This window comes from Mustela nigripes, chromosome 6 (genome assembly GCF_022355385.1).
Source record: "Mustela nigripes isolate SB6536 chromosome 6, MUSNIG.SB6536, whole genome shotgun sequence".
Taxonomy (NCBI): Eukaryota; Metazoa; Chordata; class Mammalia; order Carnivora; family Mustelidae; genus Mustela; species Mustela nigripes.
This window is the reverse complement of record NC_081562.1, coordinates 91,402,516-91,429,279: the sequence shown is the minus strand read 5'-3', so window position 1 is coordinate 91,429,279 and position 26,764 is coordinate 91,402,516. Positions and strand designations below refer to the sequence as shown.

General features: G+C 40.5%; 1 protein-coding gene across 1 annotated transcript in view; it reads left to right on the top strand.

Moving 5' to 3' along the window:
* Positions 1-24,995, top strand: part of SARNP (SAP domain containing ribonucleoprotein) — a 45,378-nt gene extending 20,383 nt beyond the window's left edge. The window contains exons 8-11 of the mRNA XM_059403351.1: positions 105-130; positions 1,015-1,083; positions 22,009-22,098; positions 24,698-24,995. Of these exons, the coding sequence (XP_059259334.1) occupies positions 105-130; positions 1,015-1,083; positions 22,009-22,098; positions 24,698-24,739 (227 nt within the window). The 3' untranslated portion in view covers positions 24,740-24,995. The remainder of the gene's footprint in view (positions 1-104; positions 131-1,014; positions 1,084-22,008; positions 22,099-24,697) is intronic.
* The last annotated feature ends 1,769 nt before the right edge of the window (positions 24,996-26,764 follow it).

Sequence of the window (26,764 nt, the reverse complement as noted above, 5' to 3'; positions counted from 1 at the left end):
ATAATTGTCCTTTATGCTTTTTCTGTACTAATTTGATTTGAAGACTGTTAGTTCCCTTTATGATTTTTAAAAATGTTAAGTAAAACTTGTATTTGCTTCTTTAGGTCTCTCATCTGATGCCAAGCCTATGGTAAGAAATCTTTTTTTATACCTTGAGGGACAAATCTTAACTCTGGTTTTAAAGTTGGAGATAGCTCCCCAGATCAGAGGAATTTCTGAGATCCTAAGAGTTTGGTGACTGTTTTCAATACAGTGTTTTATGTCCTGAATAAAATGGATTGTTTGAGTACTAAGAGGTTAGGAAAATTGCTATATCTTTCAAGTCACTATAGACATCTTCCTTCCTGTCATTCCTCTTGAGAAAATGAGTAGATTTTGTCAGCTAGAGGACAGTTCATATAATTTTTTGTTTTATGGTACTGTAGTTTTAGGCCTTGTCTAATGGCTTTGAAAAATGTCTAATTCTTAGTTACCACACACAGATCTCTGGAAGCTGCTTATGAGTTCTGACTTTATGAAATCCTGCTCTTGAGTTTATAGTGCAGTATGGGAAATGAAGCTGAAATGTAGGAGTAGTAGAAAATTGAGTTGGGTTCTAGCGGTAGATTTGTCTTCTGAAGAAAGGAGAGCTGTATAGAGTTAAGAGCTACTGAAGAGGCTATGTATAGGATTTAATGATTTTGAACTGTGAATAATGGACTTGTTTGGAGGTGATTATTCAGATATTTGCTTTTTTAAGCAGTGTTTGGCCTGCTTTTATCTTAAACCTCTTTAGGCTCTTGCCACCTTTGATGAACAAAGGAGGCTGAGTTGAATGTTTTATTGCATTCCAGAAGAGGTTTTTTAATAATTAGTGGCATGGATGGGTGCTACTTAATGTCCTGATTTGCCATATAGGGTATCTTTGATATTGTAGGCTTATTTGAACTCTTAGCTTTGGACTATAATTTCTGCCTTTTGTATCTTCTGTTTTGATTTTTTAGAATATGGGTTTTTCCCCCTGTGTTTTTATAGGTTAACCTGGATAAACTAAAGGAAAGAGCTCAAAGATTTGGTTTGAATGTCTCTTCCATCTCCAGAAAGGTAAAGTACTGTTTTTGCCACCTTAGAGCAGCTGGGAGACTACATAGCCTGGAAATGACTATCCTGAGAATATAGCTAGCTATTCATATTCAGCACTTCATTTCATGAAATCTTTTTTTTTTTTTTTTTTTTTTAAAGATTTTATTTATTTATTTGACAGACAGAGATCACAAGTAGGCAGAGAAGCAGGCAGAGAGAGATGAGGAAGCAGGCTCCCCGCTGAGCAGAGAGCCCGATGTGGGGCTCGATCCCATGACCCTGGGATCATGACCTGAGCCGAAGGCAGAGGCTTTAACCCACTGAGCCACCCAGGCGCCCCTCATGAAATCTTTAGACTGTTCCCTCCACTCACTCACTGTTGATCATGTTATAGGAATTATTTCACAAAGCAAATAGGTTTGCAGGTTTTTTTCCATAGCTTCCTCCCAAGCTGTTAGAACATGGTCTGTATTTCTCTTGGTTAAGATGTTGTAGTCATTGATGGTAAAAACTTACTACATCTACTTTAACTTCTGATATAGTCTTTTTTTTACCCCCCCAAAGATTTTATTTATTTACTTGAGAGAGAGTGGGTGAGGGAGTGAGCATGAGCAGGGGGAGGAGCAGAGGAAGAGGGAGAAGCAGACTCCCTGCCAATTAGGAAGCCCAATGCAGGGCTCTGTCCCAGGACCCTGAGATCATGACCCAACCTGAAGGCAGTTGCTCAGCTGACTGAGCCACCCAGGTGCCCCTCTAATATAGTCTTAATGGAAATAGGAGATGAAAATCCTGTCATTGGGTCAAAGGTACCTAGAAACAAGGTTCCCTAGAACAAAAATAAAGTTATTTCATTCTTTCTGCCCCTTTGCTAACTGACATTATTGAGTTTATTAAGCCAGTGACTTTGTTGACACAGTGCTGCATGGAGTGATCAATTTTATAGGGCATTATTGTGTTTGGAGTTTTGCCAGGCACGTTCTTTTGGAGAAGATGCTGAGGATTCTCCTTTTCTTTGAGCAGGTAGTCTCTTAATCTGTGTTCTGTGAGAATGAAAGCACGTTTCTTGGTTGTGGAAGTGGGGGCAGGGTTGAGGGAAGACTCTTTGAAACCAGAGGAACTATCAAAAGAAAAAAAAGTCATTGGGGCACTTGGCTGGCTCAGTTGGAAGCAAATATGACTCCTGATCTTGGGGTTGTGAGTTTGAGCCCCATGTTGGTTGTAAAGGTTATGTAAGTAAATAAACAAATTTTTTGAAGGGTCATTATTTCCCATTGAGTATGGAAACATTTAGCTCTCTGGAAGTCCATTGGGAAACACTATCCTCTGACAGTGACTGTTAAAATTTTTGCTCAGGAGAAAAACTGAGCATTCAGAAGTACAAACATGTATGCCCCAATGGGACTTTCTAACCTTATACAGAGCTGCTACATTTTCCTTCCATTTAGGTTACATTTTTTATGTTTACCAGAAGCATAACATTAGGTCTTTGTGCCCGGCTCAATGCTGAGACCATAGGTGTTCAGTAGGAATATTTCCTAGTTTATGTGGAATTTTTAAAAATTCAGTAGTTCGGAGTAGACAGAGTATGTATTTCTTAAGCCACATGCAGCTTCATTGGGAAGACTATACTATAAACCAAGTCATTTGTGTTTTGTTTGATTGGATTGCCAAGGGAAAGGGTGCTTGGATCTGTGGCCCCAGATCTCGTCTGTCTCCTTTGGTATATGAAGACTATGTATTTGAGAATCTCAGCAGTAACTTTCTGTAGAGAACTGTATGTGCTCCATCAAAATTAACACAATTGAGCATCATATCTCCAACTATGTAGCTCATATGGACACTTCACCAAGACAGATTTGCCCCTCGCATTATACTGCCCATCTGACTTACTTTTATAGTATTTCATTACAGGGATATTTAGTGCCTTTTCACTGCACTTCCTTAGAATCTTTCTCCATATTTGACTTCCTTTCATTTTTAGTCCATAGGAAGCTAAGTGAAGCATGAAGAGATATATTTATTAGCTTTGTGACTTTGAGCACATTACTGAACTTCTTTGGTCCTCATTTGTAAAACTGGGAGTAATACCTAACACTGTTTGTGAAGAGTAAGTAATTGTGTATATGAAATTATCTAACATTTTAACACTTTTACCTTTAATAAATGTTCACTTTCTTCTTAGTTCAGTTATGTTGGCCACCTAACTTTATGAGGTCAGTTAGCTTCTGTGTTTAATTGAGTCAATTAACTTCATTGTTTTAGCTGATCATTGATAAGATTTCATTTCCCATTTTAAGTCTTGAAGCGTTAGGGTGCCTGGCTGGCTTAGGTGGTGGAGTGTGTGACTCCTGATCTTGGGGTTGTAAGTTCCAGCCACATGCTAGGTGTGAAGATTACTAAACAAAATTCATAAACTTAAGGAAAATAAATCCCTGAAGGGTTCTAATCAGATAATGTAATTGGTAAAATTCTGGCTATATGAGTTGTGTTTTCAGATGGCATTCATTGCCATACATATGTTCTGGAGTAGTGCTTCTCAAATTCTGTAGCAGAAGACAAGTTTGTTCTTTTAATTTTAAGATTTTATTTATTTGTCAGAGAGAGAGTAAGCACAAGCAGGGGGAGCAGCAGTCAGAGGGAGAAGTAGGCTTCCTGCTGAGCATAATGCCCAGTGGCAGGACCCAATTCCAAGACACTGGGATCATGACCTGATCTTAAGGCAGATGCTTAACCGACTGACATTCAACCCAGTCATCCCAAGATTAGTTTTTTGAATTTTTAACTTATTAGGGTTCCTGGCTGGCTCATTTGGAAGAGCATGAGACTCTTGATCTCAGGGTCATGAGTGAGTGCAAGCCACACATTGGGCAGAGAGCTTTTTTTTTTTTTTCCCCCCCTAATTCAATGCAGAGTGGTACTTTTGTAAAATACAGTAAAAGTGCCACAGTGGTGTTAAATTACTCTGGAAGTTTCCAAGCACTTGAAATTTATGGAGTTACTGCAAACTGTAAAACACTTTGGGGATCAGCCTGAGGAGGCAGATCACATTTTGAGTAACACTGTACTGGTGTAGTATGATTTCTTCCAGGGACCACTTTGCTTAGAGACTTGAAACTTTGAGATTCTCTGAGTATAGACTCCATGTGTACTCATCATAAATCCTGATTTTCAGAATCATCCTGATTTCAACAGTTTGTTCTACTTTGCCCCATAAACCATTAAAATGTCTCAGAAATGCTGATGTTTTGCTGTCTGCCACTGTCCAGTAGAATTTTATGTGATGTTGGAAATATCCTACAGAATATTGTCCCATTGAATAGGTCTGTGTTATCTAATACAGTAGTCGTTAGCCACATGTTGTTATTGATTACTTGAAATGTAGCTGGTGTGAACTGAATTTTTAAAGATTTTATTTATTTATTTATTTATTTATTTGAGAGAGAACATGAGAGGCGAGAAGGTCAGAGGGAGAAGCAGACTCCCCATGGAGCTGGGAGCCCGATGCGGGACTCGATCCCGGGACTCCAGGACCGTGACCTGAGCTGAAGGCAATTGCTCAACCAACTGAGCCACCCAGGCGCCCTGAACTGAATTTTTAAATTAAATTTAAATAGCTGCATGTATATTGGGCAATTCAAGCCTAGCTTGTATCTCTCATACAGTTTTCACGCTTGAAGTAGCATAGAAATCCTTGATCAGACCACATATTTGGACAAGTGTTCTGTAGACCAGAATTTTTTTAGTGCCTGTAGAACATGAACAATTTCAGAGTGAATATGGAAGGAGAGAAATTGGAGGAAAGGGAGTAGTAAAAGATAAGAAAAGGAAGTGTTCTTTTATTTATTTATTTATTTTTCATTTTATTTATTTATTTTTTTTAAATGATTTTTATTTATTTGACAGAGATCACAAGTAGGCAGAGAAGCAGGCAGAGAGAGGAGGAAGCAGGCTCCTTAATGAGCAGAGAGCCCAATGCAGGGCTTGATCCCAAGACCCTGGGACATGACCTGAGCCAAAGGCAGAGGCTTTAACCCACTGAACCACCCAGGTGCCCAAGTGTTCTTTTTTTAAAGTAACTTTTTTTATTCTAGGTCCAAATCCTGAAATTGCAGCTGGCTACATTCTCAGTGAAAGTTCTTTAGTTCAAAATCTAGTGTTTAACTCTTCTCTATCACCAGAGATGATTTGCTACCTAGTATTTGGTTGGTCAAGGTTAGTGGTATGATTAAGTTTGTATTTATGGAACAACTAGGTTAGTATAATGTGCCCACCTCATCCTGGGTTCCAGTATAGACTCTTCCAATATAATTCGGTCACCGTCTTTAAGTTTTACAGTTCTCTAGGCACAGATCTCTTTCAGTTAGATAAGATGCAAATGGTGGAGATTAGCAGGTAGGGTGGAGATTTCTCTTCATCCTAGTATCCCGAAAAGGGCAACAAGAAATCGCACCTTCTGTCATGTCTGTTGCATGATTTTGCTTGATTTCCTCTGCAGACCAGTGTGCATGATAAAGAGAAAGTGTGTGAGAGGAAGTGAGCCATGGATCAGTAGTGTTCATGACTGATTGATTTGTATGTGTGTGGTGTGTGTGTGTGTGTGTGTGTCATAGTCTGGTCATTTTTTCTTAATATTTTGGATTTGTGTTTTGAGCATTTTGCAAATTTGAAGTTACCAAATCACTGCTCTTCTTCCTAGGCTGACTTTTGCGTGACTGCTCATATATTTCAATGTTCAGCTTCAGTGTTGAGTATACTATACATGTTAGGTAGTACACAGAAACTTAAAGAATTATCTGCGCACCCCCCCATCTCAGTCATCTTCCTCCCTTTCCCCTGCCCAAGAAAGGCCTGTCCGTTCATGTTTCCAACTCAAGTCTCAGTGAATAGAATCCTGTTGGTTTAGGATAATGGGAAGTGACAGGGCAAAGAATGGCACTGGCATTTATAGACATTTTTTACACAAGAGGCTGTAAATTGTCCCCTCCAACTGTTTGGACTATTTGAGGATAGAATGGCATGCCTTTTCTCATATAAGCCTCATGGTGACTATGGGCTGAGAAACCTCCCACCCCCTCAAACAAAACAAAACCCAGATAAATAATCTCTGCCTGGTTGGTTCTGATTGATCACCAGTTAGGTTTTCAGTCTTGTGCTTGACTGGTTGTTTTTATTGTTTTGTTTTGTTTTTGTTTTTCCTTCTTTCTGTCAGTTTTTCCATGCCTCCCAAGAGAAGCAGTGTTTGGGTTAGTCCTATTGGTGAAGGACAGGGCTTGGCTTGGAACATAAACTCATCTTTGAAAGGAGTGAGGGATGGATGGAGGGAATAGATGGGAAGCCAGCTCAGTTAGTAGATGATGGTCATAGGACATGAGTTTTATAAAAACTAAATCTGGGTTTAGAGTTAGGGTGTAAACTGATAATAGCTAATTTGGATTGTTTTGTTTTCATCATCCACCCCACCCCCACCCCCACCCCCTGCTCGCCAAATTAGCATATTTGGGAAAGTGAAACTTGATACTTCAGGAAGTTATAGGACATCCAGCTAAGTAAGTATTACAAACAAAACAAAACCCAAGCCCAGGCACTAAGTAGAAAACGGAAAGGTGGTTTATACTCTTTTACCCCCGCCCCGAGAATGTGAGGGGCATGTGTTACTGCTTCTTGGTTCTTGATTAGTAGTAGAAAATATAGGCATCTTTTATCCCTATTGATGTTAGTACATCTTCCCCACTTCTCTGCTGCAGTATTATTGTGTTTCCCTATTTGTAGCTCATGTTAAGGTAACTATCCTAGTGAGTTATCATAAGGCCTATAAACAATAAAAGCTGCTTTTCCTGTGTTGTGATTTTACCAGTTTTCTTCCCTAATGATTGTGGTCTGTGTTATACAGAACTATAAATCTATAAAAAGGTTAAAAAGTTAAATATCTCTTCATTGATCATTATTTTGTTGTTGAGGCTGGTAGCTAGAAGATTGTTGGGTGGCTGCAATGATTAGTTTCAGGAACCTTTCGTATAATTATAGATTTTTGCTCACCAGTGCTTGGGGATGAACCACTTAAGAATGAGAGAGATATTGGAGGATCTTGTCACTGCAGTCTGTTGAGATATCAAAGAAGCTGTGACAGAGTCACTTCCAAGCATAGGAGAGCACCAGTGTCTCCTAGCATACAGATTTCGCTGTGGCTAACTGATTTTGAGCTGGTCTCCAGTCATTCTTCTGGGATGCATATTTGATTTTATCTAAATTCCCTTCATTTATCTGAAATAAATGAAATGTTTGTTCTTCCTTTTCAGCAGTGGGTTTTGGTATAGAGGGATGTGGAAAGAAGGATGTTCACTCTATGGATTTAGAAGTTGGTCACCAGCTTTCTCAGAGGGTTTATAATTATTAAGAGTTTAGGTATGTGTATATAAACCTTTTCCAAAGGAAAAACTGTGGGGCAGTCATGCATAGGACATGGCCAACATAGTACAGTAAGACACTGAAGAACCAAAAACCATGGTGAGGAGTTTGGCAGAATTTTTTTTACAGGGGTAGTGGTAGAAGATTTAGATCACAAGATAAGTTGGAGAAGTAGTCTGCTAAGTGGTTTTGGGTTCTTTTCCATCCAAAATACACTCAAGTAGCAGTACCTAGGCCAAGCATACCACTTAAGTCTCTATTCCCCTGTCTTATGCCCCATGAGACCAAGAGAAATGCACGTAGTAGGATTGTAGATGGGAAAAACTTTCATGTGGATCTTAGACATTTCATTGAGCAAGAGTTTTGGGGGAATATCCTCGCCCCTCATCCTAGATTGTTGTTTTTTCTAAAAATGCTTCTTCCATTTGAAAAATACATTCTCTTATATTAACCAATAAGAAAAGTAAGGATGGGAGAGAGAGAGAGGTGTGTGTGTGTGTGTGTGTGTGTGTGTGTGTGTAGTAGATAGCAGTTGAGACTGTCAAGATGAATTTCAGGAAGAGCTAAGATCCAAACCCATGTAGGTTTCAGCATTTCTTGCAGCATTTTGGGGCTCAACTAAAATTTAACCAGTCCTTTATATCTTCTTCTAGTTAATAATGATTTGAAAATTAATATTAGGTCTTTTTTTCTGCCTTCTCTCCTCTAAGATAAAAACTGCTGTTTCTCTACCCACCTTTTGGAACAAACCTTGAGGGAGTGGTGAAGGAGCTGTTTAAAGAGGAAACAATAGGGAAAACTCTCTGACCTCAGTTTATCCCCTCATCTGGTTCTTCATTTGTCCCTGCTGAGGAACAGAACTTGTCTTTTGTCTGTAACACAAATACATCTTCACCTCCCTCCCTTCCCACTCCCCCCCGCCACCCGCTCTTCTCACTCCCTTCTATTATAGTTCCAATCAATGATGTCATTATGTGTGCCATTCAACTGCTGTTGAGCCACTTGGCTATAGGAATTTGGAAGAGCAAAGAGGCAGAATGGAATTTTTCTCTGTCCTGCCTAGGGCTCTTGAAAATGTATTCTAATTTTAACTTGAGAAATAGGAGTCAGGTTTTTCTTTGGTTAATTTCTTCTTCTACCCTCCCACTCTATGTTCTAACCCTTAAACAGTTTTTACTAGCTCTGTATGAGGGAAAAAAAGGATAAAAAATGTTAGAAATATAAATTGAACACCTTAAGAGGAAAAAGCTTTAAATATTTGTGCAAGCAAGATGAAAATTTTGATGCTTTGTCAGGATTTATGCTGTTTTGCCCTGTTTATTACATGTTGGGCCTTTGAGAGGTTTCTGGTAGAGGATTATACTTCACTAGGGTGTATGGTTGAAAACACTAAAGATCTTGGACCTTTTCATTTTATTTTTTTTACATGATTTTATACACCGAGTTTGAGTCCAAAGAACTAGAAGAGGTAGGAAAGCTTGTAGTAAGAGAAAAATGCACTCTTTTCTCTCTCTCCTGTTCAAAATCCCACCCCCACTTAGGTCTTTGCATTCCTTCTTCTAACATGTCAGAACTGATGTCTTTGATAAAAAACAAGTTTTAGGCCTTTTTGTGGTGCCCCTGTAATCTTCTCCCCAAGAGTAAATACAGCCTGGAAAAGGAGGGGAATGAGTCTGTTTCACTTTTAAATACATTTAGTTGCTTTTGCCAGCCAAGTTCTTGAGATGGGATCATTCTGAATGTCAGTTTTTAAAATTAAAAAAAAAAAAGTTCCACTCATGGTACATAAGATAAATTATTTTTTAAAATTTATTTGTAAATATGTCTGTATATCTAGTTGTATGTCTAATCTGGGGGTTACCAGTACCTGTGTCTAATTTGGGGATGACCCAATAACTGGCCTGGCTTTTCTAATTATAGCAATATCTAGTATCTCTTTCTGATTGCTCTCAGATACTCTCCCTGCCTATGGTGAAATGTGAGCCCACTTTCTGAATCCAAGTCTTCCATTCTTCAGAATCTGTATGAGAAAAAAGAGAATGGAGTGGGTTTTTTGTTTGTTTGTTTTTGTTTGTGTGTGTGTGTGTGTGTGTGTTTGGTGTGTGTATTGCTGGTTTTTGGGCGGGACAGGTAAGAAGTTTTGGTATTCAAAGGTTCTTTGTGATGTGAGAGCTGTAGCAGTATAAGGATGTTTAGGATGTATTTTAATACTTGAGAGGCTAACATTTAGCTAATAGTGTTCTTGGGGCTGACATTGATAAGAAGAAGTGACATTTTATTTTTGAAAATACATATAGGTTCATGTGGCTTGTGGGTGGCTCAGCCGGTTGAGTGTTCTACCTTTGGCTCAGGTCGTGATCCCAGGACAGGATTGAGCTCCGCATTGGGCTCGTGCTCTCTCTCTCTCTCTTCCTCAGATAAATAAATAAAAATCTTAAAAAAAAAAAAAAATATATATATATATATATATATAATATACAGGTTCAATTCAAGTAAAGTTTTTTCCAGTAAAATTTAATAATTACATGGCAGTTCGTTTTCTTATATAGTCATTTTTTTTAAAACACATTCTTATTTTCCTTTAAGATTTTATTTATTTGACAGAGATCACAAGTAGGCAGAGAGGCAGAGAGAGAGAAAGGGAAGCAGGCTCCCCGCTGAGCAGACAGACCAATGGTGGGGGGGGGGGTTGGATCCCAGGACTCTGGAATCTGAAGGCAGAGACTTTAACCCACTGAGCCACCCAGGCGCCCCATTACATATTCATTATTAATAGCAAAGTTGCTTTTCATGTCTGATAGCCGAAGGAGATCAGATAAAATCCAGTAGTATTTTAGAGATAGGAGTGGGGATGAGGCAGGGCATCAGATTGGGAGATATTTTATAGGGGGACATTTGCTTGTAATGTTTGCAAACTAGCAAAGGCCCTGTTTTGTTTTGTTAAGTTTTTTTTATTTTTTTAAGTAATCTCTGCCCCCAACCTGGGGCTTGGACTTACAACCCTGAGGTCGTCATATGCTCTGCTGACTGAGCCAACCAGGCACTGCGAAAGCCCATGTTTTTAATAAAATCTGAGGTGTCTTGTTAAGATCTAGAAAATGTTAACTCCTTTCATCCCTCCCCTTTCCTTTGTTACTCTTTTCTCGCATTTTTTAAATAGTATTTTAACCAAATTTTACCTTCTCATACCGAGAGCAGACTCTTAGGACAGAAATGGAAATGTATTTTCAAGATATTCTACACTTGAAATTCATATCAGACACTGAATCCTTAAATCCCTAGCAGTGAAGATGTGTTACTGAGAAAGATACTGTGTTTGAAATGCTTGCTGTCTGGATTTTTAAAAACATGGGTGAGGATTTCATTGAGGTATAGAGTAGAGGAGGCAGTTACAGAATTTTCACTACCATGTTCATGCTTAGGTATGAGGTGGTTGAGGAAGTACAACTAGAAGTGAAGAGAGCTGTAAGATCAGAGAGGCCTTATGTGATGGACCTCTTTAGTACGTGATGGACCTCTTTAGTGCTGTGTTAAAGTGAATGAGCAAAACACAAGCTCTAAGACAAATCCTATCTGTTCTTTTTTCTGCTCTCTACCTTGTTGATATTCCCCCTTGTACTGGTATCAGTTCTTCAGTGGGAAAAACAAACAAACAAACAAACCACCTTTGTGTGCTTGAACCTAGTTGCCAGTGTCTCCCCCTCCCCACCCCACCCCCAGCATACCTGAAGTTTTCCCTGATCTTGTTTTGGCATGTTTTTCCTGTTTTGAACTCCCTTGTCAAAGAGTCTCTGTTCCTCTACTTGAATTCTATGAAGGCAAGCAATACAGGTGTGCTTCATAGAGCCAGTTGTGATTTCTTCATAGTTTTCTTTTCCCCTTCTCATCCCTGTGGCTGAGATACCCTATTTGTAGGGAGCATAAACTTTTTGGAAGGTCCCTAGTGCTTTGGGGGGAAAACTGGAGTGGAGTAGCAACTTTGCTTGTACTTGGTGAGATTGATTGATTGATTGATTTTTTTGGGGCTGTGCTTTTTCGAAGCCATTTGCAATTGTTCCCAACTATAGCAGCACATAAGGGTCACCAGGGGACCCTCTTTAAAATACATCTCCCTAAGGGGCACCTGGGTGTCTCAGTGGGTTGAGGCCTCTGCTTTCAGCTCGAGTCATGGTCCCAGGGTCCTGGGATCGAGCCCCACGCCGGGCTCTCTGCTCAGCAGGGAGCCTACTTCCACCCCTCTCTCTCTCTCTCTGCCTCTCTGCCTATTTGTGATCTCTGCCTGTCAAATAAATAAATAAAATCTTTAAAAAAAAAAATACATCTACCTAAGCTTTTCCTTTTGAGAGTCAGATTTATTAGTTTGGGTGAAACCAGAAATCTTCATTTTAAAATAATTACAGGTGGGTCTGCTGGCTGGCTCAGTTGATAGACCATGAGACTTGGGTCTTGAGTTCGAGCCCCATATTGGGCATAGAGCTTACATTAAAAAACAGGTAGATATAGATATATTTTACAGGTGAAAAGAACCTGCTTTCCTAGTGCTCACTGTAATTTCTGAATGCTTAGGTAACTGTCCTCCTTCATTCTCTGTAATTTGGTTAAGATAGCATATACCTCCCTTCAAAGTTTTTAGCTTCCCTCTACTGCCTTCTTGACATTTTTGGTAGCTCTGCATCGCTTATCCTTAAAAGCAGCAGCTTCCTGGCTTTTAAGGGAGGGAGGTGGGGACTTTTAATAGAAACTTGGTTTCCAGGGGTCTCAAGTGTAAAGCCTTCATTTCCTCCACCTGCTTTGCTTTGTCCTACAATCAGCTAGAGCAAGACCGAGACGACCTCCTCTGGGGTTGGATAGGAATGGGGGTGGGGAAAGGAGCTTGTTTTAGAGAAAGAGAAGAAGTAATGGGAGCTAGCGACTGAAAACAGTGTTTGGTTCTGAGCTGATTGTGTTTTGGGGCTTTAAATCCTGTGAAGATAAAGGAGATACAGTTCCTGGCCGTCTCTAAATCTCATGTAGCTTTAAAGTTCCTGGCACCCTGATGGCCCTAGAAAGTTGATTCTGATGCTACAGTTAAAATTTTTGAGAGTACGTAAGATGGTTTTATTGGGAGATATATTTTTTGTTATGTGTGTGGGCATGTTAGAGTGTCTCTTTACTATCTATGTGCTAAAATGGCATACCTTTTACTAGTCCAACCTTTCGCTTTTGTCTTGCTTAGTTAAGGCTCTGTGCATTAGTTTTTAGGACCACTTCATGTTCCTTGGTCTGGCTGACATAAAGGCTCAGGAATAAACTTGTTCAGATGAATTTCTGAAACTGGGGCAGGGAGGTGACAGCTGTGTGTTTAAGCATCGTAGTGTTTCTGAGAGAAAAACCATCAGTTGCTGTCATTCACTCTGAGAGTATAAAATTGGAAGCCCACTTACCCTAGAATGTTTCATAACCTTCACCTCAGGGAGTCAAGGCCATATCATTATTAATCTACCATTGCCTGAAAGCCCCCAGCCTCTGCTTTTCATCCTGCCATCAGTCATGTAGCAGTGAGTCAGAAAAATGACCGTAAAGCGCCATCCTCCTCATTTTGCCTCACTGTTTTACATTTCCTTGGAAAATCAGACTGGCCTGAGTACTATTAACATCTTCATATCGTTAATTCATTTATAAAAAGAGACAGAGGCACTTGGGTGACTCATTCATTAGACATCTACACTTTGATTCAAGTCCTAATCCCAGGGTCCTGGAATTGAGCCCCATATTGGGCTTCTTGCTTAACGGGAAGCCTGCTTCTCCCTCTCCCAGTCACCCTGTTTGTGTTCCCTCTCTATCTGTCAAATAAATAAATAAAATCTTAAAAAAAAATAAAGGGGTGCCTGGGTGACTCCGTCGTTAAGTGTCTGTCTTCGGCTCAGGTCATGATCCCAGGGTCCTGGGATTGAGCCCCACATCAGGCTCCCTGCTCAGCAGGAAGCCTGCTTCTCCCTCTCCCACCTTCCTGCATGTGTTCCCTCTCTCAATTTCTCTCTCTATGAAATAAATAAATCTTAAAAAAAAAATAAAGGGGACAGTTAACTTGTTATTTTTGCAAAATGTGACCATCTTAGCTCACTATCAGTCTCTCTCCCATCATTCCAGGAGAAAGACTTCTGAGAAAATAACTGTTAAAGTGGGGTAAATAAAGTGGCAGAGTTTAGGTCTTGATGGAAATATACAGCAGATTCTTACACTGAAGAGTGTTGAATGTGAAGAGTAGCTGTCATTAAAACAGCCATATGAGGGGGCGCCTGGATGGCTTAGTTGGTTCAAGCCTTCTGTTGGGATCCACATTGGGCCTGGCTACTTGGAGCAAACAGACCAAAAAAAAAAAAAAAAAAAAAAAACCAGTTATAAGGACACCTGGGTGGCTCATTCGGTTAAGTTTCTGCCTTTGGGTCAGGTCATGATCCTGGAAGTCCCACACTGAAATCCTGCATCAGGCTCCCTGCTCAGCAGGGCGTCTGCTGCTTCTCCCTCTGGTCTTCCCCCAGCTTGTGCCTTCTCACTCTCTTTCTTTCTCTCAAATAAATAAATAAAATATTTTAAAAACCAAAACACCAGTTATAGGAGAACACCCAGCTCCAACTCATAGTAGTACCTGAGTTGAGCTTCCCTGAAGTGCTCTTCTCTGCTTATAAGGATATCTCTGACTGAATTTTTTAGATTGTAATTTCTTTTTCTTACACATGTGTAAGGAGGGATGATGAGTGAGTGAGCTGTTACACTGACCAGGAAGGTCTGGCTTGGTTAATCCTTTTGGTCTCCTCTGAGAATAGTGAGGATATCTCATATTTAAATTCAGTAAGTACTTTATTTTAGCTTTGGGTTTTGGGAATTATAGTTCCTTAAATAAGCCTAAGTTACATTTGGGCCACTGCTTTATTTTTCCTAGTTTCCTTTTTTTTTATTTTATTTTTTGACAGATCATAAGTAGGCAGAGAGGCAGGCAGAGAGTGGGGGGACAGGCTCCCTGCTGAGAGCAGAGAGCCCGATGTGGGGCTCGATCCCAGGGCCCTGGGATCATGACCTGAGCTGAAGGCAGAGGCTTTAACCCACTGAGCCACCCAGGCACCCCATCCTAGTTTCCTTTTTTTAAAAGATTTTATTTACTTACTTGACAGAGAGATCACAAGTAGGCAGAGAGGCAGGCACAGAAGGGTGGAGGGGAAGCAGATTACCCACTGAGCAGAGAGCGCCTTGCAGGCTCTCCTGATTCCAGGACTCTGGGATCATGACCTGAGGTGAAGGCAGGGGCCCAATCCACTGAGCCATCCAGGTGCCCCCCCTCCTTTTTTTTTTTTTAAGATTTTATTTTTTTAAAGATTTATTTGTGCATTTTAGAGAGAGAGCACAAACAGGAGGGGAGAGGGAGAGAATCTCAAGCAGACTCCACTGTGAGCACAGAGCAAACATGGGGCTGGATCTTGCGACCCTGAGATTATGACCTGAGCCAGAACCAAGAGTCAGTCAGATACTTAACCAACTCTGCCACCCAGGCACCCTGATTTTTTTTTTTTTTAAGATTTGATTGATTTATTGGGGGGTAGGCAGAGGAACAAGGGGAGAAAGAAACTCAAGCCAAGAGCCTAAGGCAGGGCTGGATCCCAGGACCCTGAGATCATGACCTGAGCCAAAATCAAGAGTTGAACGCTTAACTGACTGAGCCACCCAAGTGTCTATAAGATTTTATTTTTTTAAGTAATGTCTCCAACCCTCGTGGATCTTGAACTAACAACCCTGACAAGACTTGTACACTCAATTGACTGAGCCAGCCAGGCACCCCCTCCTAGTTTCTTTTTATGATCCAGAGTGGCACTGGTAATAAAATTGAAAAAGGTGTATGTTTTCAGTACATAGCCCATGGAGTGCTAAGTAAATCAAAGTAGGCTCCTCTTGGCAGAGCAAATAACCCTGGCACACTAAGTTTGGAGTGCTGTTCTTTATTGTTTATTTATTTTATTCTTTATTGTTCTTTTACAGGATAAGACCAGTAAGTTTTGAAAAATGTTCTCTTGAATTTTTATCTTGAAGAAGCAAGTTGGGTTTGGAGGATAACAAAGCCACAGTCTACTCCATCTTGGGTAGAGATCTAATCCTTGGAACTCTTTGCCATAGAACAAAACAGTCAGTTTAGAAAGTAACTATGATGGGGCACCTGGGTGGCTCAGTTGGTTAAGCAACTGCCTTCGGCTCAGGTCATGATCCTGGAGTCCCGGGATCAAATCCCACATCAGGCCTTCTGCCCCTCGCCCCTTTCATGCTCGCTCGCTCGCTCTCTCGCTCAGATAAATAAAATCTTTAAAAAAAAAAAAAAAAAAAGAAAGTAACTATGATGTTCAGGCTGCCAGTTGTTGTAGCTGATCTTCCATTTGGGACTTAATTCCTGGATACAGTGTATATGCCTTGGAAACCATTGACAAGAGTCCTTAATTTAAAATTTCTAGGGGCTTCTGGGTGGCTTAATCATTAAATGTCTGCCTTTGGCTCTGGTCATGGTCTCGGGTCCTAGGATCAAGCCCTCCATCAGGCTCCCTGCTTGGCAGGAAGCCTGCTTCTCCCTCTTCTACTCCTCCTGATTGTGTTCCCCCTCTTGCTGTCTTTTTCTCTGTCAAATCTTTTTAAAAAAAAGAATAAAATTTCTAGTGATAACTTGGTACTTCCTTCTCCTCTCCTTTTCTTTCTTGGGGGTACTCAAGTATTTTTTAACTAATCCCATTAGATTTAGAGAGGAGTAAGTTCTTAACCCACTGAGCCACCACCCAGGCGCCCGAGAGGAGTAAGTTCTTAAGGGACCAGCAGCAACCCTATAACTAACTGTACTTCATCTTCTAAGTTTCTGCCTTGGGATCTAGGTGTTGGATCCTTGTCTTTGGATCTCACCTCAGTACTTCTCTCTCACCTTAATACATCGGGCTAATAGAAAATATTTTCAAAACTGCTTGCCAGAGACAGGCCACACATTTGGCTCCAAATAATTTTATAGCTGTCAGAAGAAAGAGGAGAGCAGTTAAAAGTGTTTATAGTGATTCACAGAGCTCGGAAGATGAAAACTTAAAATTTGCTCGGCAAAACCATAATTACCAGAAAGAAGATTTCCCTGTGGGTCCTCATAATGCAGTAATGTAATGAACAGGGGCTCCTGGGTGGCTCAGTTGGTTGGGCATCTGCCTTCCACTCAGGTTGTGATTCCAGGGTTCTGGGATCAAGCCCCCCATCAGGCTCTCCACTCAGCCGCGTGTCTGTTTCTCCTGCTCCCTCTGTGATCTCTCTCACTTTCACTCTCAAATAAATAAAATCTCTTAAAAAAAAAAAAACAACCTTAAAAAAAAGTAATGAACAATGGCATGCATCTTTACTTTTACTCAGTCTTAAATTTGTAAGTCCCATGAGGTTAAGAATCTTTGTCTTACTCATCCCTTATTCCCCATGCCAGAATAGTTGCCTAACCTAAGGAAGACACTCATTGGATATTTGAAAGACTAGTGGATGAATGGATTAATTTTGAATGGATTAGTGGTGTTATTTAAAATGTTGATGGGAGCAGATGTCTATAACTCATTGAAAGCAATTCTTCAGGGGCCTTTAGAGTACCTTAAATTGGATCTACAGAGTTAAGAGTTTGGATCCTTGCTCTGGTTCCCTTGGATAGTGCCTAGATTTTTTTTTTTGTCATTATTAGTTTGATGAAATTAGTAACGCCTAGCAGCATAGATTTTGTTTTTTACGGTTTCATAAGCAGAAGGTGGTTTAATAGTACCACTGGTGGAGATGATTATGGTTTTGGCTGGTTTCTTATTCTGCCACACTTTAACCCTAAATCTGCTCATCAGTCCAAATACTTATTTGCCTTGCCGCTAATGGGAATTTCCTTGTATTGGTAAAGGGTCTGATTCTTACCTACTTTTTTTTAACTTTTTATTTATTTATTCATTCAAGTAATTGCTACTTGAAACATGGGGCTCAGATTTCACAACCCTGAGATCAAGAGTTGCATGCTTTTCCAACTGAGTCAGCCAGGCACCCCAAGATTCTTACTTACTTTTGATGACTTTTTTTTTTTTTTTTTTTTTTAGTTTCAGAGGTAGAATTTAGTGATTCATCAGTTGCATATAACACCAGTGCTTTTATTCCAAGTGCACTCGTTCATGCCCATCACCCAGTTATCCCTTTCCGCACCCACCTTCCTTCCAGCAGCCCTCAGTTTGTTTGCTAGAATTCAGCATTTCTTCCGATTTGTGTCCCTTGTCCCTCTCAATTTTCATCTTGTTTTATTTTTCCTTCCCTTCCCCTATGTTCATCTCTTTTGTTTCTTAAATTCCACCTGAGTAAAACTATATGGTATTTGTCTTTCTCTGACTTACTACGTGTAGTGTTATATCCTCTAATTCCATCTGTGTTGTTGCAAATGGCAAGGTTTCATTCCTTTTGATAGTTGAGTAATATTCCTTCATAGATAAGCACACCACATCTTTATCCATTCTTTTCTTTCTTTTTTAAAGATTTTATTCAGTTGAGACAGAGGGAGACAGCACAAACAAGGGGAAAGATGGAGAGGGAAGGGGACCGAGCTGACTCCCCGCTGAGCAGGGAGTCCCATGCAGAGCTCAATCCCAGGATCCAGAGATCATGACTTGAGCGGAAGGCGGACACTTAACTGACTGCACACCTAGACACCCCTTGATGTCTTTGCTTCTAATGTAGAAGCTTAGCTTCAGAATTTTGTTGGTGGTTTCACACTTTGTTCCAAAGACCAGGAGGAAGGTTGTAGTAGAAATCCTCACTGCCATTTATTGAGGAGCTTTATGAGAACCCCTTTATTCTGAGCTGCAGTTTCATACATGTGATTTGTGTCTTGGGGCAGCCTTGAACATCTCAGTCTTTTCCTGCATCGGGCACTGTTTTCTTTATGTTGCTTGAGGATTTTCCAAATATGAAAGGGAAACAAGGAGAAAAGTGAATTTGAAAGTTGAAGACGTCTGAAGAGCTCAGTTTAGAATTATCTTATTCCAGGATGGGAAATACAGTGATAGGATTCATGGGGGTACTTGGCTTTATTAAATATACGTTCTGCTTTCCATCCTGTGCTTTGAATATGGGCACTCTCCTCTTCTGCACAACTCTCTTTCTCATTTTTACCAATGATCTTCTAAAAAGAAAAACAAGGCAGCTATTGGGAGATAGGAGGATTATGTATGCTGAAATTATTGATGTCAGTTGGGTTGCTATTTAAATCTTGAGTGAGAGGACGGGCAAGTGAAGTATATGGATCGATCTGAACATCCAAGGCCTGTGTTTAGTCCGTGAGGACAGGTTCCTCCTCTGGTTTTGAATGCAGATTGTATGTTTTGAAGAGTTTCCACTTGATAGGAAATAAGGGCACTTCAGATTCCAGCACTGTTCTTCCCACACGGGAGCATACATGGGAAGAAAAAAAAGATTTGCTGGTGGTTAAGGGATCGCGGGAGGGAAGTAGAGGAGGAATGAAGAAGGGAAAGGTTTACAAATGCATGACACTGAGCTAGAGGGGTCAGTGCTGCCTGCAGATGCACAACCCCATTTGTGCACTTGAGCATGGCCTGAGGGAGCATTGGCCTGATGAATGCAGAGAGAGATGCGTTTTGATCGAGGTAATTTCCCTCAGATGGGTCTCACCATCTCATGAATCAAAACCTGTCAGCAAGGAGCTAAAGATGGAGTGAAGTTTATTGTACGTTTGTTTCCATGCGACACCGTCACGCTAGAAGGGTCAAGTGAGAGAGATCATTAGAACTGTGTTGATTTACTGGGCCTGTTGTGCACTTTCCCTGCAGGGCAAGGGGGAAGGAGGCTTTAGGAGGGAAGCTGAGGGGCTCTGGGTGGGGAGGGAAGGGCAGGCATGCACAAAATAAATAAAACCCTCACTGGTCTCTGCGGGTGAGGGGTGGGCAGGCTATTTGTAGAGGGGTGGGAGGATCTGTATTGTTTTGTTTTGTTTTCTTTTCTTTTCCCTAGAGACCCTGGTAGATTTGCAGCAGATGCTCTGCCTGGATGTCCAGGAGAGACACCGAAGGTCTGATTAAAAAGGGAAGCTCCTGGAGAACTCTCTGATCTTAGCCTTAGTGGCTAGAGACGTGTACCCTCTCTCCTTCCCTCCCTCTATCTTTCCTCACCTTTGAGCTGAAAAAGAAGCACAGAAAATTTAATTTGGAGGTCAAAATTCCTGTTTCAGGTTGTAGCAAAATAAAGAACCAGAGAAAAGGCTGTCCCACACATTCTAAATAGACATAGGCTTTGTGATGAGATTTGTGTAGGGAGTGGCCCCAGGGTTTGTGCTGAAACACACACACACACACACACACAACCAGCTGGGTTTTGAAAGTACCACCTCCATCTCTCTGATTTGAACTGGCTGAAATAACCCTACCTCTGAATTGAATGAAAATAAGTATGTAGTAGTAGTTCAGCAATATAAAGGTCTAGTTCAGCCTTTCCTCAAGAAGGATACGGGATGCTCCTTTTATTACTCTAACACTGTGCTTGGCCTGGAGATTTTAGTGAAATGGAGCTATTTCACCTAGAATATGCTGTAGAGATTCTCATTTTGAGTGTTCCATTTTTATCTCTTACTCAGTTTATCTTAATGGTGGTAGACAAATTAAAGAAAACTTTTCCTAGTAACTATATTAGGGCTGTGTTCATTGGAAACCTTCCTAATTATTACAGTTCAACAGATGGAGTAGCCAGTTAGGCAAAATTAGAAACAAATTCATTAGAGGAAATCTTTAGTGTAAGATTACAAACTGGAGTCTTTTCCCTAGATCCCAGATAGTTACAAAGTGGAAGTATACAGAAAGGGGGTGGGATCCTAGCATTGACCCAGGTTATTTGAGTGATACGGAAGTTGTTGAACTAGTTTTACAGCTACTTTTAGCTAAGGATCCTTGCAATTCTCTTCCTTTGGGAATTAAGCACTTCTTCCATTCTGCTTTTATTCTTCCAAGGAAAGGGTTGTGTGAGATACCTGAGGAGATGATAGAGCTAAGAAAGTGGATTCTTGAGTAAAATGTCCTGGGTCCCATTCCTGGCTCTCTGCCACTTACTATTTGTGAGACTTTGAGCAGGTTACTTAATTTCTCCAAGTTTCTGTTTTCTTATCTGTGAAATTAGTTTAGTCATAGTACCTAACTATGTATGTCGTAGTACCTACTATGTTTGAGATTATTAGAAGAAGTAAATGAGGAGTATCTGGTTGGCTCAGTTGGAAAAGCATGGGACTCTTGATCTTGGGGTCCTGAGTTCAAGCCCCACATTGGGTGTAGAGATTAATAAAAAGATAAACAAATGAATAAACGTAAATAAGTAAATGAGATATTTCATGTAAAGAACTTCATACAGTACATGGCACAAAGCAAACACTCATATGTTAGTGACTATAATATTATCATCATTATTTTAATTTCTAATTATGAAAAACAAGAATACTTTGTGGGGGTGCCTTCATGGTACAGTTGATGAAGTGTCCAACTCTTTTTTTTTTTTTTTTTAAGATTTTATTTATTTATTTGACAGAATGAGACAGCAAGAGAGAGAACTCAAGCAGGGGAATTGGGAAAGGGAGAAGTAGACTTCCTGTGGAGCAGGGAGCCCGATGCAGGGCTCAATTCCAGGACCCTGGGGTCATGACCTGATCCAAAGGCAGAAGACGCCCAACCACTGAGCCGCCAGGCACCCCGATTTTTTCCTTAAAGATTTTTATTTATTTGAGAGAGTGAGCGAGAGAGAGAGAGAGGAACGGGGGGAGAAGCAGACTCTCTTCTGAGCAGGGAGCCTGACTTGGGCTCTGTCCTGGTACTCCCCGATCATGACCTGAGGTGAAGGCAGACACTTAACTGACTGAGCCCCCCACTCTTGATTTTTGACTCAGGTCACGATCTCAGGGTCCTGGAATCGAGTCCTGCATTGGGTTATGTACTCAGTGGGGAATCTGCTTTAGAATTCTCTCTCTTTCTCTCTCTTTCCCCCCAGTTTCAAACTGTTGAGAGTCTTCTGTGACTTTGCTGGGCATTCATAATGTTTGGCTTTCTTTGTACATTCTTCAGAAATACCACTCTGGCCTCTTTGTCTTCCATCTCTGGGCAAGTAAATGGAATTTGTAAGCAGTGTTCAAAAGTAGTTTGGGTGCCTTCTACCAACACTTTTTCTTCACGTGTTACCCATTTAAGCCTCAGTGTTCATATCTCTGAACTATAAGAATTTCTCCTGAAATTTGTTGTATTTTTTGTGGGTAGTTCTTATGTTTTCTTGACTCTGTGTCTCTTACGAATATTGAAGCCCTACTTAAAATTAAGTTTTTAGTCAGTCTTAGGGCCAGCATACTGTATGCTTCCTTAATCAGTTTCCTGTCTATTTTTTTGTGTGGTGATCCTTAGTTTTTGGCACAAGGTTGGCTGGTATATTATAACCATTAAGTTATAATTTCATCTCATGAGTGGAGGCTAGCTTGTTTCAATACTTTTCTTTGTCCTTGAATAGTCTGAAGATGATGAGAAGCTGAAAAAGAGGAAGGAGCGATTTGGGATTGTTACAAGTTCAGCCGGAACAGGAACCACAGAGGATACAGAGGTAAAATATACCTAAAGTGCTTCATAGAGCCCTTTCTTGAAAGGAAGTGAGGGTAAAGAAACATTATTTTCCTGACCTGCTTCTTAAGTGCCCAGATAATAAGATCTTTTTGTTCTTTGCTTTATATCTGTTCTCTGGGTAAAGTAACCACACTGAATTCCATCAGTATACTTAATTTGGTGTTAGAGCCATTTAGCCTGGAAATGAGCACAAAATTTGGAATCACAAAAGCTTGGGTTTGAAAAGTGACCCTGCCACTTCGAATTATTTACAAGTTATGGCAGTTCTCTGAGCCTGTTTCATCATCTGGGATGTAGAGATAATACCTACCTCAAAGTGGTATTTTAAACATGAAATTATTATATGTAAAAAGGAATGATACTATGTAAAATGCTAGACACAAAGCCTGCCTATTACATTTGGTAAGTAGCAATGTCTCTGATTATCTGCTAGCCATAATTCTTTGATCATTTAATGAAGACTTGGCCAACTCAGACACAAGTATAGTTGTGCCTAACTCCCTCTGGAATACTTCAATGGACTCAAAAGAGATTTCTTGTTCTTATCACTTTATCTATAACTCGTTTCTTAAATGGAAGAGTGGCTTTTTTTATTTTGTTTTTATTGTTTGTTTTGTGTTTTTTTGTTTTGTTGTTGTTTTTAAAGATTTGTGTTTGTCTATATCCCAGCTTCCTCTGGAGTAACTCACATTAACTGAGACCCTGAGCATTGGCAAGACTACTCAGAGGTTTGACAGAGAGTATTGATTCCAATATTGATTTGGTGATTTAAGAATATATCTATAATAGGGGCTGCTGGCTCATTTGGTAGAGAAGGTGACTCTTGACTTGGGGTTGAGAGTTCTAGCCCCATGTTGGGCATAGAGATTACTTGGAGTGGGGGGCAGTGAGTATTTATGATATCACCTTAGGTGTACATAAAGAAGAGTTGAAATAGTGAATATGTTTAGAATTCTGAAAGTTTCTTGGGTGGTGAAGAATTTGCTGTATTCTTTCTTCCTTTAAATCTACCTCTGGAAGTGGCTTTTGTTTGTTTTGTTTTAAAGTAGTCTCCATGCCCAGCATGGGGCTTAAACTCAAGATCCTGATTTCAGGAGTTGCATGCTGTACCAACTAAGCCAGCCAGGCAGCCCTGGAGATGAACTTTGAAAATGTATTACCTTACACACTCAGAATCTTATGAAGCATTTTTATGAATAGATAACCAGAGTAAGTCTTATAAATAAACCCTTGTAAATAAAACCTTGATCAGTTTAGATCTCCATTAGGAAGAACTTGAAAGACTCTGTATTCTTTGAGCTACTAATTCAGAATAAAGCATTACCTGTTGTATCAGCTTACTTATTGACTTGCCAGGATGAGCTAGAAGTAAACTTAAAGGCTTGTTTCAATTCTAGTAAAATTACTCCCCCTTTGCCAAAGAAACTGTTGAACCAGCCATATTTACTAAGGTAGTACATTTGGCTTCTCCAGGATAATGCAGATGATTTTGTTGGTTGGCAACAAATAGTAGCTTTTTTGGGGAGAGTCAGTGCATGTAGGGGAGTACTAACTTTAGATGTTGATGGAGTTTACATGAAACAGATGACTAATTTATTTGATTTCAAAGAATTGTGTCAGTAATCCAGGTAGAGTGAGCTGGGCTTATATACACTTTTCTTTTCTTTTTACTCTAAATTAAACCTGTGTGAATGGAATGGGGTGGCGGGGGGGAGTCCCTGGGCACCTGGGTGGCTCAGTCAGCTAAGCATCCAGCTTATGATTTTGGCTCAGGTCATGATCTCAGGATTGTGAGATCAAGCCCTGCTTCAGGCTCTGTGCTGTGTGTGGAACCTGATTAAGATTCTTTTTCTCTCTGCCCCTTCCCCCACCTCCCTTTCTTAAAGGGAAAAAAAAGTTCCCTCTTTGCTAGGGGCAGTGGTTTGAATCAGCATGAGGGACTCACTGCTGTTCTCAGTCACTCCCGGAACAAAAAGTTCTTTCTCTCCTCCCCCACTTCTCAGTTTGTGCTTCTCTCCAGTGCTGACCCCCTTGAAGAGATCCATGTTGGGGACTTTCCTCCTTACCATTTTTTTTTTTGGCACTGAAGATATATATACCTCTCTGTGGATTTGGAGGCCCAAGGAATAGCTTCTGCTTGGGCCTTACTGCCTAGAAGGGCATCCCCTTCACCTCTATGAAAAGATAACAATCGCCAACCCTTTGTCCTCTGAGATCTCCCATCTCCCTGCTGACTGGAAGATTCCCCAGTCTGTTAAGAGTCCATTGTTTCCAGACTAACTTGCTATAAGGCTGAGTTGCCTTCTCTCCTTCAGGAATCTACTACTATTCTCTTCCTCCTCTTCCCCCCACCCCTACTCCCCAGTCTTCTCCCCTTCGTTCCCACCAAACCTCCTCAGGTCTAACTGGATAACTAGAGAGATTCAGGAATGAAATCTCTGACTGCCAAGCTTAAGCCTGGGTCTTCCCTCCTTCTTGGACCTTGTGATAGTTCTTGTGAGTTTGGATTAAAGCCGCCAGGAATCCATGCCACTATTGTCTTGCAATCTAATTTTTTTCTTCTTGCTTTTTTTTCACAGGCAAAGAAGAGGAAAAGGGCAGAGCGCTTTGGGATTGCCTGATGAAAAGCTCTTAATGCTTTCTGTTCTCCAGTGGTTTCCATCTCTCTGACTTTTCTTGGTCATATATATACCTAAATGCACAGTCATGTGCCTAGCTCCTGCCTTGCAATGAGATAGCATGTACCCCAGGTACATCCAGGAACTTCAGCAGCAGTTTGACTCAATGCTGTTCCAACTTTAAGGTTGTTATTCTTGTGTTGTTGTTTTTTAATTATTATTTTGCTTGTTAATAAAAAACAAATAGAAAAGAATACAATGTGTTTTATTAGGTGCTTCTTCTGAGTTTTTAGAGCCAGATCAGACCAGATAAGGGGAACTTCAGGGACAAATACTACAGGGAATTAGCCATAATTCCTTTATCCTTTAGAAAAGAGAAGAAGGAAAAGGATTTGAGTCTATTCCTTTAAGCCTATTTATTCCTTTCTCTCATACTCACAGGCATCCTTTTACTCTTTATCCTTCATGAAGAGGCCAAGTTTCACCCTGTACCTTTGCTTCAGCAGGTTGGCATGACCCATTGGGGTACAATAGGGGGAACACTGAGTTTTAGGTATAGAGAATATAAATATAAGGACTGATGATTGGTAGTCTGTTATGGACTGGCGTCTAGAAGGACTCTGTTTTCAAGAGTGACCTAATGAGATACTGTCTAGTTTCATCCAAGGCCAATATGTAGGACCCTGTTGGTTATGCAGTTCAGGAAAGGAAACGGGTTGGGTACTCCTCAGAGCTAGAAGAAAGTGGAAGGATTCAGAGCATGACAGGATGGATGTTAGAGGTGTTAAGCATTGTTGTCTAGATCCCGTTGGGAACATGAGCAGTGGACTGGAGGCCTCTGTGTGTGTGTGTGTGTGTGTGTGTTTATAATCTGTTAGAGGTGTTAAGCATTGTTGTCTAGATACCATTGGGAACATGAGCAGTGGACTGGAGGCCTCTGTTTTGTGTGTGTGTGTGTGTGTGTGTTTATAATCTCTACACCCAGTGTGGGGCTCAAGCTCACAACCCCAAGATCAAGAGATTAAAAGCTGCGTGCTTTTCCGACTGAACCAACCAGGTACCCCTGGAGGTTTCTACTTTCTAATCAAGTCCTGTGCTAGTTTGTCTTTCTCCATTACAGAAGTATACTGTTGTAGTGGCAGCGTTTCTTAAATATTACTAAAATCCATTTTCTTTGCTGAGCCTTCTACTTAGAAAGGTTTGATTTTCTCCAGGTAGGCTGCTGCTCATTTGCATTTGATGTTTCACCAAGATCTGAGACGTGTTGCTTTTCTTTTTGGGTATTTTGGTGTACGGTTTCTACTCCTAATCTTTGTTTCTGCACATCTCTATAAAGTTAGTTTTTGTTTGCTTTGAGAATAAAACTTAAGAGCCTGGCACCTTACCTGAGAACTTTATAGGGATCAGATCCTGTGTTGTGATTTAATTCCTTATTTCCATTTCTACTACAACCTGGCTGGTTTTTTATTAATAGAAAAGTAATAGTTTGATCCCTTCCTAACAAGAATGTCTTTTCAATAGTCTCTTCGGTTGCTGAGTAGGGCAGGAACCCAAGTTTAGATGCTTTAGGAAAACTGCCTTGGAGAGCAGATGCAAAGCTTGCCCACTTATTGTGAATTTTGCCCCAATTTGACTTTGGAGAGGTGAACAAAAGGGAGCACTGATTAAACAGTTCCTTCCCTCCCTTCCCTCTGGCCTCTCCTATTTGCCTGCCTTTTTTTTTTCTCCAGGCCCTGATCTTTAGACTGACTTCTCTGTCTATTCCGTTTGTCTGAAAACAGAGCCATAGAAAATTAGTTGTTTTATAACTTAAGAGAGATTATAGATTCAGTGAGGGTTTTCTACCCAAGAATGGGAAAATAAGAAATAGGTAAAGGAATAGAGCACTGGGTTCTTCAGAAATTTTCTGTACTTTGTCTCTATCTTCTGAAACCTTCCAGAAAGGTATTCAGTCTTCCCCCAGGATTCTCTTTCTGAGGCTTAATCATTCTTTTCCCCACTCAGCTCACTTCCCCAGATCTTTGATAC